Consider the following 15,073-nt stretch of genomic DNA (forward strand, 5'->3'; position numbering starts at 1 on the left):
AGAATTGCGCACTGTTTATTTCCTGAAGTGAAGATTGTGTCAGAAAGTTGATAAAACACATTTTGAGAATAATATTTCCTCCTGAACTGGCGCTTCCACTTGCATTAGCTGGAGAGAAAGCAAATTTTACAAGGTATTATTGAGATGCAATCAAGATTATGGTGTGAAAGCATAAGCACTTTCCCCCTGGTTTAACCTATTATATGCTACATCTGGATAAACATTTAATTTTTTTTTAGATTAGCTGGAGCTGTTTTTTTTCCAAGAATGGGCTTTCGGACAGATTCCACTTTCAGTGCTGTAGTCGTCGTCTTTTTTTATACTAATTTATGATCGGTTACTGAGAGCGCCATCTACAGGACGGATTGTATCAAAGAATTCAAAATATTTTTGTCCACTATATATTCTGTTCAGGTCAATTTGAAGAATTATGGCTTCATAGAAATTGAGCATGATCTAATACAAAGAAAAAATATGGGTCGTTTTCTTTATCTTTAAAAATTGCAGTATTTTAGCAAGTAGAAATCTTTACAGGCCATTAAGATGAAGAATTGTGATTATGAATGTCTGTTCTTTAGTTATTTTGTGCTATACATTAACTATCTTTTACTCTGATTTTGACGTGGATACATGTCTGTATAAACTTATGGTTTTGAGAAAAAATCTTAGATTATATAATTCAGTTTAAATCCATACCCTTTCTTTCACTTTGCTTTTCATGTCATACTTTTCCTCTGTTTTCAGCATAAAGACTCTGATATTTATGCACAGATAGTATAGAAAAAAGATGCCGGATACATAGTCATTAGGTAGATGCACCATTCAGAAACATTTTTGATCAACAATAGGCATTCCTCACGATAAAAAATGCTTACTGGAAATGGAAAACTATGGCCTTTTGTGCCATGGTATGCAATAGACTTTTGCCTCTAAATGTGGCACTGTGACTCCTCCTTTAGTGGCACCCTCCAGAAGATGGGCACAGTTCTTTTCACATTGCACTTGAGGAATGCAATCACATGGGCTCCGGAGCCACACGTGGGCCCTGCTTCCAGCAGTAAAGTACAATCCTGGTGGAACAGAACCAGTTTTAAACTGCTACATACAGGGCGTTTTCTGTTGACTTCTCTTAGCCTGCTCTGTGTGGAATGATTGATTGCAATGTGTCGTTTTACAGTTTTGCCATGCAGCGCTTCAGAGTGCGAGTAGGCTACGATCTACAGGCAGCGTATGCTCCGCTGCCTCAAAATCTCAGGCACTAATATGGCTGGCTAAGAGCATTTTAGACTCCGTTTTGTACCAGACCGATTCAGTCAAGGTCTTCATTAATCCTGTCTGCTGATTACATGCCACAGCCTTTGAGAATACAACTAATGCATCTTTGGGTTTTAAGATACAAACTATAAAAAGCTTTAATTTAATATAATGCATCTGCACACTTACCTATAATTTTAAGCACTTACAGTACAATTACAGGAGAGTGATTATGATTTTATTCACAACTACAATACATTAATATACTCACTGCCATTTTTTGTCAAGTGGTACAAATGTAATTTGTCGGTAGAGTATAATGATCCTAGAAATGCTATAGACTGAATTTAGTGAAGAATAATTAGTAGAACATAACATCATACTTCTCACTTGTAATCAATAAAAGACGTGTCAGACACAGGCATAATTGCTTAGCACTTTTCTAGCACTAATGTAGAACTGAAATAAATATTGTTTGTAATTCACTTTAATGCTGAAGCAGCTCTGATTACTGTCCTGGGTGCCAGTATTAAGAGTACACTGCAAGATAACAGTCCAGCTTTCTTCCTTTAAGGGATTGTGAATCTTTCTCTGTGATTTGTGGTTTACTTATCATGTGGATGGGTGACTAAAGTATCCTCCTGAAATGCAGGAGTAAAAAGGCATCATAAATTCTTTTTGCCTGATTCAGCTATTCATTGTATTGTGCCCAGGGTCGGGTGTGTTAAGCTGTAAACACTCAGCAGTAGCTTGTCACAGGAGCAGTGATAAATGTATGTTCAAAGAAACCCTTCTCTGTGAGGATCATGTCAAAACACCGCTCCCCTGATTACTTAATCATTTAGGAATTTAAATATCAAGGCCAGCAAATCCTTTCTGTTGGACGCAAATACCTCCTTCTTTCAGGTTATGATTAACACCACACCACTTTCTCATCTGGTCCTACTTAAATCCACTCTGTGCTTAAAGTATTCTCATAATAGGTGCTTGTATTTCAGTACAGTTTGTGGCCTGACATTTTTTTGTAGAGATCTAAGGAGCCCTGTACTTGGCAAAAGGCTGACATCAGTCAGTGTTATTGTTGGGATTTCAGCAGAAGAGGGCGTTTTAACCTGCTACACAGTGATGTGTCATGAGAAGTAGACTAACTTTCATTTATACAGAAATCTAGTAAATGCGTCTTCTTTTATTCAGTTAGTTACTGTTTGTCTTGAAGACGTCCAATCCCGTGTTAAGACATATTTAAACTACCAATTTTCACTTCCTACAAAGGAAATAATCGGGAGCAGCAGGAACTGAAGGGACAGTTAGCCTGTTCTGCAAAATGCCTGCGCCGTGTTGCAGAAATGAAATGAAACACCTTGTTTCATGAGGCAGGAAATCCCGTGTTGGACAGGGACTATGGTGTGCCTTGCCTGGTTGAGAATATAGGTCAGATCTGGATAATTTTCGGAATTTCCCTTTCATTTTAATGGCTCTCACAATAAATATGTACATGTATCAATGTAGTGTATTTTAATTAGCTTTAAATCGGTAACCATTCTAGTATTCGTGCTCTTAATTACCTGTGAAATGACCATGCATTTCTATGCATTGCATATGTACATTTAAAGAAAGTCCTTTTCTGGCCAAAAGCATTGATGCATAACCATAGAATGTGCTTATCGTTACTATCTGGTATAACTGATATGTTAAACGAAGTCATGTTTTATGAACAGTTGCGTTCTCCAGACCTATGAGCATATGTATTTTATTATTATTTTAAAAAGTTGGTTGACCAGCTGGGCAAAAAATGAAAAAAGGGTTTCATTTTGTATTGGTTTTATTCCAGTGTGCAAAGAAAATGCAGAACAGTATACCAGTCAGTGAAATTAAATCACTTTTTATCTTATTGTTTTGATTAGTTGTTGCTCAATTGTATTTTATATATCTTGATTCATTTTGATATTAATAAGTCTAGTAATTGGTGTGATTTGCACAGAGGAAACAAGATTTTTCATTTCATTTATCAAACAGAACAATTCCGCTTCTCCAAACTGGGGGTTACTGCTTATGGTTGTAAATATTTTGGGTGAGTTCATTTGCAGCGGTATGACAGCATGGCAGCGGTACTGTAGCTTACAGCCCGTCTCCCAGTAATTGCCATCTTACACAGCAATGTGGTCTTCCTGCCCCTTTTCAGGAATGACTTGCTGATGGTTTGCCGGCAGCTCAACATGGAAGACTCTGTGGCTGAGATCATGCACCAACTTGGAGCCGACGAACGGGGAAAGATCTCCTTTGAGGATTTCACGCGCTGTCGCATGCAGCTTGTGAGCGAGATCAGAAAGGAGGAAGGAGAGCTGTCGGTGAAATCGGACGACTCCTGCAAGAAGAACTTAAGAGATCGCATTGCGTCTTGGCCAACTAGCAGCGACAACAGTCTGGGTGAGTGCAGAAACATGACAAAATGCAGCACCATTGTTTCTAAAGTTTAAACGCGACGTGACTATTTTCAGGTTGTACAAAGCTTTCATATTTTTTTTCATGTTTTAGCTGCTAGAAGGATATGTTTTGTAAGTTTACTTCGTTTGATTTTACCTGATATCTTTCATGCAGTAAACATGGATCTTGTAAATTAAACCTTTCATTAAGGACTGCCATGCTTAGGATCCTTTGTGATCTCCAGTGAGTTTGACCACAATGTCTGAAGTGTCATATTCAAATATCATCTAACTGATATTCTTATTTTAGTACGGTAAACCCACAAAAGGACATCCATTACTGTCGAATGTTAATCACAAATGTTTTTTTCAGCCCCAAAACACACAATTATGAGCAATATATACAGTATATACTGATGGAAAAAAGAAACAACATTTTCTGGAATGAGAATAATATAGTTATAGATTATGTCTTTTCACAAAAAGTTGTCAATTTGTTTTAAGCTCTCTGACCAGCAGTACAGATTGTGCAGTGAGGCATTACAACTTGCCAATCACACGAAAGCTCATTAGGTGCACTTTTAAACAACGAGGTCCAGGTGGAACAATGCCTGATCATGTCACCTTTAAAAAGGCCTTAATTCAAAGCTTAGGTCACTGCAAGGAAAAGGCCACACTTAGTCAGTTTTCTGTGTCGAATGTCACCAGAAGCAAGGGAGAGGACTGTTAGCATGCTGCAGACAGGCATGTCATGTGCCAGCGTTGCCAGACACCATGGAGTAAGCCGCTCCACTGTGTCCTGACTGCAGAGAAGGTTTCAGCAGACCGGCAGGGCAGATGACTGTCCAAGATCCGTTCGCCCTTGAGTGACCACACCAGAGCAGAACCGACCCATCAGACTGGTCCATCCGAGAGATCGTTTCAGATCTGCCACCCGTACTTCTGCTGAAACTTCCGGCAGACCCAGTGTCCGCATCAGTGACAGGACAGTGAGGCTCCATGCTGCTGGCCTTAGAGCAAGGCAACCTGTCAGAGGGCCTCTGCTCACACCCGACTGGCTTGGGCCAGACAGAGGGAGCGATGGACTCGTCGGTAGTGGCCTCAGGTCCTCTTGACGGATGAGTCACTCTTTAGCCTGTTCCACGCAGATGGGAGGGCCAGAGTGTAGAGGAGGAGGTGTTGCATTTCTTTTTTCAATTAGTATGTGTTCTTTCTGGACTTTTGGTTTATTTTTTTTAACAATTGTAATCAACACAGTCGAAGAAATTTGGCCTTTTTTGTATCATAAATATACTTTTTTAAATCTTTTTATCAGATTTTGTCTGCTAAATTCGAAAGCTGTTAAACCAAGGGTTTACTGTATAAGTAAGAAAAGAAGAGATGTTGTCAAACCACATATTTCTGTCAGATATTGTTATTATATGACATATCTGAATTCACCAATGTAAATCAGCCACTTTAACCTCTCCTCATTGTAAGACACCACAGGTACAAAATCATCATGAGTGCAGGGTTTAAGGTAGGTAGAGCATTAAAAATGTCTTGCCACTTGAATTTGATTTTGAGTTCAATATAAAAGTTAAAGTAGAGCAAGTGAGTCACACGCTGTAGCTGTAATGGAATACTGTCAGTTTCTTCTAAAAAAAGTAGAGATCAAAGTTGTTAGAAAGTCGTGCATGACAGTTTAACTTTTTTTACAACTGAGTTGAAGAGATCAAACCAACATGCATAACTTTTTTGATACCAACCCTTAAGAATAACTCATAACTTTGAGATGGCAGTTTCAATATGATCTTTTCTCTTCTGTTTTCCTTTTTCTAATGTAATGACAAAGCCTGCTCAAAGAAAAGCAGTGATTTATGAATTCAAAATTTGGAAAGAGTCTGGGAAATATACTGTAGCTTTGTTCTGTTTTGATGGCTTCAAATAATGAGGATATTGTTAGAATCAACAAGACCACACAAAAAGAGGAGGATAGTTTGCATGTCACAGGAGCAGTCTATCATGACTTGTATATTTACAATATGCTTTTTATTCTTTACTTTCATTTGTGTTTATGAAGATGAGTAAAGTCTTTCAAATGTGAAACACAAGTTCTCTCTCTATACTGGATCATATGCTCTGTTCTTGAAAATGAAAACATGTCCATTTGCACTTAGGTCAAACCACCTTTTTTATGTGTATTGTTTTCAATAAACAAATCAAGTTAACATTTAACAGACCTTCAGGATAAAAAAATATACATATACAGTGCTTAGCAAAACATACTGTACCTAGGGTATTCATACCCTTCCTATGGTTTCTCATTTTCTGAAATTGCTAAATGAAGCATACACTGAGGCATACAGAGTTTACTAAACTTAATATTTTATTCAGACCCTGAATGCTCAGATTGAAGAGGGCTAAGGATATGTTACAGTAAATGTCAGTGTAAAATATTTTGATTACGTGGTTATTCAGATATGAGAACTCCAGTTGACTAGCTGTCTTTTTGGGTAAGTCTCTTCTAGCTGTGCATTCTGATTTGGTGCAGTTTTTGCCCATTCTTAGATTTGCTCAAGTTTTCTGAAGTTGCTTGAGGATTGTCTTTCCAGTGTCTACCAGTAAGATTGCCATCAGGACTTTTGACAGAGCCATTCAAATACATTCACCTTTTTATTCTTGGGCCCCTCCAGTGTAGCTTTGGACATGTACTTGGAAATGTGACTTTTTGTCCCAGCTCCAAGTCTGAAGTAGGCCTCCCAGTAAGATTTGTCAGTACCTTGGAGCTGTACCCAGCAATGTCCCCACCAGTTTCAGTCTTGTCAAGCTTCCCAGGTCCTGCCGTTGAGAAGAAAACTATAGCGTTATACTTCCACCACCATGCCTGGCAGGAGCAGTGATGCATTATGCTGGGTTTACATCAGACGCTTTGCATTTCGATCTAAAATATTCCAGTTTTGTCCTGTCTGTCCACAGAATCGTATGCCACAGTATTTCAGTATCACTCTCGCCCTTTTTGCAAAGTCCATGTGGGCTGTTTTTTTTTTACTTCCATACAAGACCCCTTTGTGAAGCGACTGACATATTGTTACGCCATTAACATTCTCCCATCTCGGCTACTGGAATTTGGGTTTTTTCAGGTGTAAGAAATTTTATTTTCAAGTTTTTATGGCCTACCGTTTGGAAAAGAACTATTACCCAATAGAACAGCAGAATGCTGTTAATATTTGCCATTCCCCTTCATCTAAGTAAGAGCTGGGAGTAGCATATGCCCTCTGAGTTTATTTTTGTTATCTTTTTTTTGTTTTCCTTCTATGTAATGTTGAAATGTCTCAGAATTAACGGCTCTCATACACAGTTCCATATCTGCTTGGTGTATTAACTTCTTTCTTCTTTCCTGTATGCAGCACTCTTCAGAGAAGAGAATAGTCTGTGTAAAGCTGAGTTTTTGTCTCGCACAAGTAGGTGCTGAGTTTTGGAAAAGTGTATCTTATGTAATATGTGCACCTTAAAGGCTTCTGTATGACTAATGTTACCAAGAGGTAGATTGTTATCTTCAGGACGATGACAGCCAGGCTGTCTGTAAGAAGGAGAAAAGAAAATCACAGCCTGAAGGCAAAATTCAGATTAGCTACTTTACAAAAGCTTTACTGACAGCTGAGAGGTTTGATTTTAATAATTGCCACATTTGGGAGTTATTTATAACCTTTACAGCCCCGAATAAGTCACAGAGGTAGAAGAGAGAAAACTTTATTTTGTGAAGCTAAATATTTGATGGGTGATACTTTTTTAAGAACTTTTCTTTGTCTAAACTTACCAGCCACGCCAACATCCCGAGATTGATGAATGCTTTCACATTCAGTATTTACTGTATAGCCAATGTAATCTGTTTCTCATCTCTCAGTCTGTAGAAATATTTATTAGATTTCCTGAAACTGGTCTGTAGTTTTGCCAGTTGCACTGAAGACATATTTATCCACAATCCCTGGTATTTAATTTATTTGTTGTAATATAAGTAACTTTAGTTAATGCTGTACAGATTGTTTCCCTTAGTTTAAAAAATGATCAATTATAGCAGAACAAGTCCATGAAAGACTAAGTTAGTCATCACTGCCTATGTATTGCCTAATATAAGGAATTCAGCTTTCTCTTATATCCTTTAAACATGTGGCTTGTAAATGAGTCCATTCATTGAGTTTGCTTTACAGCTGTTTGAGTTAGGTAGGAAATTTGTGGAGTATTGCAGCTGACTTTGAATAGTCACATTGTTGCTATAGATCACTTCTACTTCTGCACCTTTATATCTCCAGGCACAAATGTTTGAACCTTTTGAATAGTTGTCATTCCCTTTTTCTAAAGGGAAGCACATACACTAAGATGGGGGTTGGTTATACAGAGAAGTAGGGTCTTGTGTTCCTCTTTTCCATAATAATTTTGTGGGTCACATTTATCAATCACCAATTTAAGATGATCCTTAAAATAAATCCTGCATTTTTATACTGTCTTTTTAAACATATTATGAAAATCATATTACAGGGCATACTTTAGTAACTTCCCCATTTGTTTTTCTTTTTTGACTGTTTAATCATCTGTAATGGAAGGGCGCTTGAATGGTTTTATCAAAAAAAATGGTAAAAATCTTTTTTCAGAGAGTTTATCTCTGTAAGCTTGAAACTACAACTCTTTCTCTTCAAGAGGCTGGTGATTGAGGTCTATTAGTGGCTTAATTGTTGTGAAGACTGGAAGACCTCCACTGTACAATTCTGATCTCCCACTAATGCTGACTTGTTTTATCATTAGTTCACGTAATCAGCTGCGTTTAGCACTTTAACGAGAAAACATACAGCCAGTTGCAAAATATATTTTACAAATGCAGGAAGTGTAATGTTGATGAGGACAACTGACCATATAGTGCTTGTCAGTTTAAAGAATGCATCTCACAAAAGTCTCAGAAGCCAGACAACTTTTCATTCTTAAGTAACCCCATTACTTTTGATGCTTGAGTGCTGTATGATGACCTGTTGAAGTTTTTTGTTTCCTGAAATAAGGCAAAAGTAGAAGGCCTGACTTTTTGTTTGTGTTGTGAATGCTTTGGTGATTGGTATGGCATTCAGCAATCACATTTTTTGTACTAGTGTTTGTTTTTGTTGGCTCTAACATCTTAGTACTATTGTTCTTCTTGAGCTTTCCTGTAAGAGATTATTGCACACAGATTATTCACTAGTGGAATGAATATGTATTGTGCGTGATGGCTCGATAGCTGATTCCTTTTATAAACAACAACTGTACTGAAGTTAGATTATAAGGAACAAGTAAAGGTTTATTCTATGTGAAAAAGAAAGTGTAGAAGAAGGCTCTAAAGCTGAAACATTGTTTCTTTTCTTCTCTTTTCAGTAGAGAATAAACCTTTACTTCTTCCTTTGCAGCCTATGCATGCTGACACAGCTACCTACTTGAACAACTGGGGTTATCATGTTTAACTGAACAGATTCCAGGAAGACTGGCTTCTTTGCATCTTAATAACAAAGAATACTAAGAAGAATTTTTAAGGTGGAATTCAGTATTTGACAAAATACAGTCTGCATCTTGTGAAACTTCAGAATAGTTTGCAGAACATTTTTTAAAGTAGTGCAATGTATGCCCTGTAAATGGAAAAACACAACTTTTGTTTTATTGGTTTGTCATTTGTATTAAACTGAAACATAATAGTTCTTATGAAGACCAGATACTTGCACTGTATTTTCTAAATGCAATTAATGAACTGAAGTTCTAAAACAATATGAGTTTTATTTGTAGTTTACCACATAAAGAAATGTATCATTTAAATGCAGAAGTTGTGTAAGATGTACTTTAATCTAGTCTGCTGTTGGTTTGTATTGCATATAATCTGTGAATTTGGCTTGTGGATGTTGTAAATCACTCCAAGAAGAAAAATTACAATAAATCAAAACTAGAATCGCACAATTACAAGAGCATAAGAAGGCTTCCGGTCATTTTGCTTGTTTGGTAAACCCTGTTACGAATCCCAACTTCCTGTGTTATAACAAGCTAGCACCATATGACAAATATTACCTCATTTGGATTTAGTTATCACTATAAATTGTAAGCATAGTTGTGCTTAGCTGATGATGTTTTAAAGCTGTTACCTCATTTGATGCTTATAGGCAAGCCTGCTGGAATGGACTCCAGCACTGAGCACTGTCACTTGAGAGGTACAAATAAACAGTATTATTTTATTTTATTTGGTCAGTTTGGTTAATTTAAAATAAAGAAATGCCACATAAATCTTTATATGGAATATAGCATATTTATACAAAGATACTATATATTAGCAGCATAAACTTTAGATTTTTAGGTTTTTCCTGGCATCAACAGAATTACAGCTTAAGCTTTCAGGTGTATAGTATTTCAGTGTGTCTAGGGCAATTTTAAGGAGCTTGTTCTTTGCCAAGACAGCCCTTTTTTACAGAATTAGGCAAGCAAGGGAGGCAGCTGAGCTGTATGTGACATTGAAGAATAAAATCTTCATCATTTTCATCATTTTCGATGGCTTCTTTGAATAATACACATTGAACAATGTGCATTGTTCATGTTTCATCCTCTTTTACTCGAACAGTTGCTTTTGCATTTTGGTAGATGTCATGGCTCAGAGTTCTGGGTAAGATTCCTTGAAGGCAGGTTGGCTTATTTGGTTCTGGGATGTTTGTGTTTGTGCAGGTGCCTTGTCCGGGGCCAGGGAGAGCTGGGAATACGACTCTGGTGCCCGGGATCTACAAAGCCCAGACCTGCAGCCAAAGCCAGCGTTCCAGAAGCTCCTTGAGTATCGAAACAGCACGCTGGAGCAACAGGCCGTTCTACAGAAACTGCTGTCGCAGGCGAGCAGTCTGAATGCACCCCTGGGGGGAAACTACCTGGAGCTTGCCAACACGGTGAGACAAACTTTCACCCTCAGTTGCTGAGCATGTGAAGCTTCAGAGTTGTGCCTGGGTTACAGCAGCATCGAACCAGCCAGCCTCAAGTAAATGCTGCTCTCACTGAATGCTGCTGTACGTCCATCTTCTTCATTAGTTCTTTATAAAATGTGGACAACAGGTTTGTTTGAGTAGTGGCTTGCTCATTCATTCCCACACTTTTTAAATAGTTTTGTGATGAGAGGCAGCTAATTTGGCAATTAGAGATCTTAAAAAGTTAAGTGCTTGAAAATTTGGTAAATAGACTATAGAAACAATAAATGTCAGTTGCTTTATTTTACTTGTTCTACTTTAAAGAATGACTTAACTTTTTTAAAGATTACATTTATGCATGAGAATTGTGGTTGGAGACTGAGGTTTACTTTTAACTGATGAGAACGTCCAGAATGGGCTCAGCTCCTAATGCTAAGCTGTTTTAAAGGTTCACGGTGTGTCCTACAGAAATGAAGAAAGGAAGTTTCAACACCCTGCCACAGTATTTGAAAACATTCTGTTCCTTTAGTTGAGAGTTTCTGGCTTTTGTTGTGGAAGAATTCCTAGGGTTTTCCATTCAAAATAATCCATTCAAAATAATCCTGATATTTTTCTGTCATGCAAGCTTCTTTTAGCTTCTGTACCTTTCAGATAAGTGATATTATGATGTGTACAGCGTAAGATACAGTTCTGCCTCTCATGTGCTACAGCGGTGAATTCATGCACAAAACAAACGGTTTTTATCAGTACTGTAGTAATCTTAAAATTTGCCTAGATACTCTTTTGGATACAGATACCATGACTTCAAAAATCTATTTAGTTTTGGTTTCTGGTCTCGTTAGGTACACCATTCTGAACTCTTAAAATATGTATTTAAAACATTTCTGTTTAAGACCCATTTCCACATTCAATTTTTTAAAATTATTTTTGGGTGGAGTTTTGGTTTCTTGAAAACTCTTATTGCCCTTGTGTTGGCAGAGCAGTTGATTTTTGCCAACCTGTCTCTTAAACGCCTGTAGGAGTTTTGTTTCACCCAGTTCATTTCCACGTACTGTAGCTGTTTCTCAAATATGTCACATTTCTGTCTGTAGATTCCTGTAAATAGCAAGACTTCAAAAGAAATGTCAACCATTTTGAGACAGGCTAAGACGTATCGTGCTGTGCATCGTACTACAACATTTGACACGTCCTTAGAAAAAAGGATTTTAAATTTGTGGTTTTGGCATGGGGTTCCAGGATGGCAGTTAATACTTCTGGGTTGGGGGTGGGTTTCTGGCTTTTCTCAATGTGGTATTTGCACCCTGTCCCTGTGTTTGTGTGAGTTTCTTTACAGGTGCTCTGTTCTATTCCTGCTTCCCAAAAATAAAGCTGAATAGGTTAGCTTTAGCTATTCTGATTTGTCTTGTCACTTCACTCCTGTTGTGAACTGGTGTACCTTCTGAGAGAAGAGCAGTCATGCATCCTGAACCCTAAGCTTCTGGAATGAGCTCTGATTTGCCATGACCCTTTCAAGGATAAACAGCCTACTGCCGATGGATGGATGGGTAGAACCATCTGAGAAAGCAGCACATTTCTATCGGGTGATAAAGTTCGCTCCTGCTGCTAGAGTATGACAGATTGGAATGCTGTTGATAAAAGTAGAGGATAGCATTTGGATTTGGAAGAGAACATTATTTTTCTTATCCTTTTCAAATTCAGTGTGATGGATGTGCTATATATTTCATCTAATGGTCTGCTGCTTTATCTGTAGATCAGACAAGTTGTAAGTTGACTTAGAGCAGGCATTTAGTATGTGCGAGCATTCTAACTAGAAAAGTAGAGAGATGAGTGCATTGAGAAATCATTTTTGCATCCAGTCTTACCCTCTGCATACTTTTCTTTTTGACCTGGCCAAAGCTCCCAATCTCTCCTTCTAGTCTTCCTTAGTCATTTATAAATTCACGAAAGAAGGTAGAATAAAATATACAGGAAAAAGAACAGATATAAATCAAACCCTACAATTTGTAGCAGGGAATCACAACTATTCTGTTTAGACTTGGAATTATTTTGTTTCCCTGTAGAAGAGAACAGACTACTACATCTTAAAACAGCAGAAAGTATAACTAAAAATGTACTGTAAATCGTGAATCTGTAGCCTTGTAAGGCATAATCATAATTTTGTAGTAATTTGGATTTTGCAATATGGGACATCTCCTTTAGTATCCCTGTTTATTTTTGAAAAACTAAAAATTAGACAAAGCCTGTTGCAGACTCACTGCTTTCTGTTTACTAGTTTGTTCACAATTTCAGTGCTGTACTAATGTTTTGTACCTTATGTAGAATGTTAGTGCCAAGTATATATGTGCATTTGTTGTATTCTGATCATTGTGCATCCAGTCAGTAATGTTTTATAACCCATATGACACCAATAATAATAACGTTTGTTGAGGCTCTAAGTATCTACTCTGTTTTAAAAAGCATGTTTTGCAACTATATCAATATGATTTTTATGTTCTGTGAAAATCTACCTGTATGTTTTGGTAACTGTATCAAAATTGAAAAAAAAGTGTTAGCCCTCTTTTTCTAAACAGACATGTCTCAGGAACTATTTAGGAATTGCATGCTTAAATTGGAGCTTTTATCATAATGCTTAAATTGGAGCTTTTTTACTGTTGAACTAAATTATATTCATATATTAGTTCACTATGCCAATGTCATAATACGTCCAACACTGAGTGACCCATCATTGAACTACTGTACTGGTTTGTGCTGTGTGCACATTTGATAGATGGAGAAGAAATGCTTGCTTTGCCAAATGTGGATACTGGAGAGTGCTGTGCAGCAGATATTTATGCAATACAGTTAAGCCTTTTTAAAGACCCCTAAAGTCTTATACATTGCTATTAATGTCAGTTCTTTAGACTGAATGAAAAGTAATGCAAATGAATTCTGATGATGGAGTTGGTTTAAGTGCTGAGTCTTACAGCTAGTAGAAATTAAGTGTGTCATACTCTAAATTGGTTCTATTTCATTCTTGGTAATGGCAACAAATGAAAGGCCATGTAGTCTCTTATCATTTTTAGTCTGTTTTTGCTCCTTGGGGTGCTAGTAGCTTTTACATATGAGTTTCCATAAAGATAGCAGTAAAGTAAATTTTACAGCAGTGATTCATTTTTAATGTATAGAATGGCATGTAGTTTTATGACCTGACTTGTTTAATAAACGATTGGCACAGTCTTCATTTAAGTCCGAAGTGGGAGCCGTAGTTTTGGGGAATAATTTAAGGGATTTATGGGAGATCCATGGATAACTCGTACAGAGGGGTGCCAGGATGTTAAAGTTTGTAGGGCATGTCTTTTATAAATGTACTCTATCACATGCATTCTATATCAAAATAAATACCTTCAAATGAGACATTAAAATATAGGGCAGTAATTCCTTGAATAAAGCAGTGGTTACGTTTGTGAAAAGTGGAAATGTCTCATGGGCTAAAATTCACTGGCTTTTTTTCTCACCTGTAGCATCAATTATCTTGAACCCCCTGAACTTGCAAACACACTTAAGCCATACATGGCACCAAACTACTTTGAGACAACTTGTCTAAACGTCTGCCCTAGCCTCTCTTCGAATGGATTCTGTACATATCTCCTTCTTAGCATTCACTGGTTTTGCAACTTTCTTTAATTTTCTTGGCTTGTGAGTGAATCATAAACAAAGCAGACTAATGTTCAAAGTGTGGGGACTATCCCTTCACACATGATTTCCTCACATGGTAGGAGGTAATATTTTTTAAACTTATATTCTTAATATTCTTTAAACAAATAACTATGGTCTGGCACCAATGGCCTGAGAAGGATTACAGTGCTTCTTGTGTTCATCTACCATTTATACCATCTCTGCAAAGTAGTTGGCCTACCCAATTTTTGGCATGTTATTTTTGGATGGCCACTTTATGTGAAAAGTGTTACCTAAATAATTGTTTTATTGAGAAAATCACTATCTAAGTGTGCGTTATGTAATGAGGAATTAGTCATACAAATCCCTCCTTTTTATGAACTGCTTTATCCAGCACAAAGTGTGATGCACTCCAGACAGGATGTCAGTCCATTGCAGGACACAATCACACACACTCACACCAGGGCAAAATTTGCAGAAACCAGTTAGTCTTCTAACATGTCTTTGGACTGGTGGAGGAAACCAGAGGACCAGTAGGAAAGTCATGCGAACACGGGAGAACATACAAACACCACAAAGAGAGCACCCCAAGGAATTGAACCCAGGGCTCGGCCCTGCAAGGCAGCAATGCTCACCACTGCGCCACTGTGCCGCCTCATAATACAAACCATGATACAGAAATGCCATGAAAATACAAGAAAATGTGGGTCTGGAGACCTTGGAGGAAAATCATTTCATGGCATCAGTGCGGTGGTTGTTTTTTTTTCCTGAGAACTGGCATGGGGGTTATTGTCTTTACAGTATGTCTGTGCCTTC

At 37.5% G+C, this 15,073-nt stretch overlaps 1 protein-coding gene across 4 annotated transcripts in view; it reads left to right on the plus strand.

Moving 5' to 3' along the window:
- The window catches only part of mcc (MCC regulator of WNT signaling pathway), a 209,634-nt gene that overhangs the window by 31,572 nt on the left and 162,989 nt on the right, over nt 1-15,073 (plus strand). For all 4 annotated transcript variants that reach the window (XM_069187264.1, XM_069187262.1, XM_069187263.1 and 1 more), the window contains exons 2-3: nt 3,437-3,681; nt 10,377-10,588. In XM_069187264.1, coding sequence (XP_069043365.1) covers nt 3,450-3,681; nt 10,377-10,588 — 444 coding nt within the window. In that variant the 5' untranslated portion in view covers nt 3,437-3,449. The remainder of the gene's footprint in view (nt 1-3,436; nt 3,682-10,376; nt 10,589-15,073) is intronic.

The sequence above is a fragment of the Lepisosteus oculatus genome, chromosome 3, assembly GCF_040954835.1.
Source record: "Lepisosteus oculatus isolate fLepOcu1 chromosome 3, fLepOcu1.hap2, whole genome shotgun sequence".
NCBI classification, from domain to species: Eukaryota; Metazoa; Chordata; class Actinopteri; order Semionotiformes; family Lepisosteidae; genus Lepisosteus; species Lepisosteus oculatus.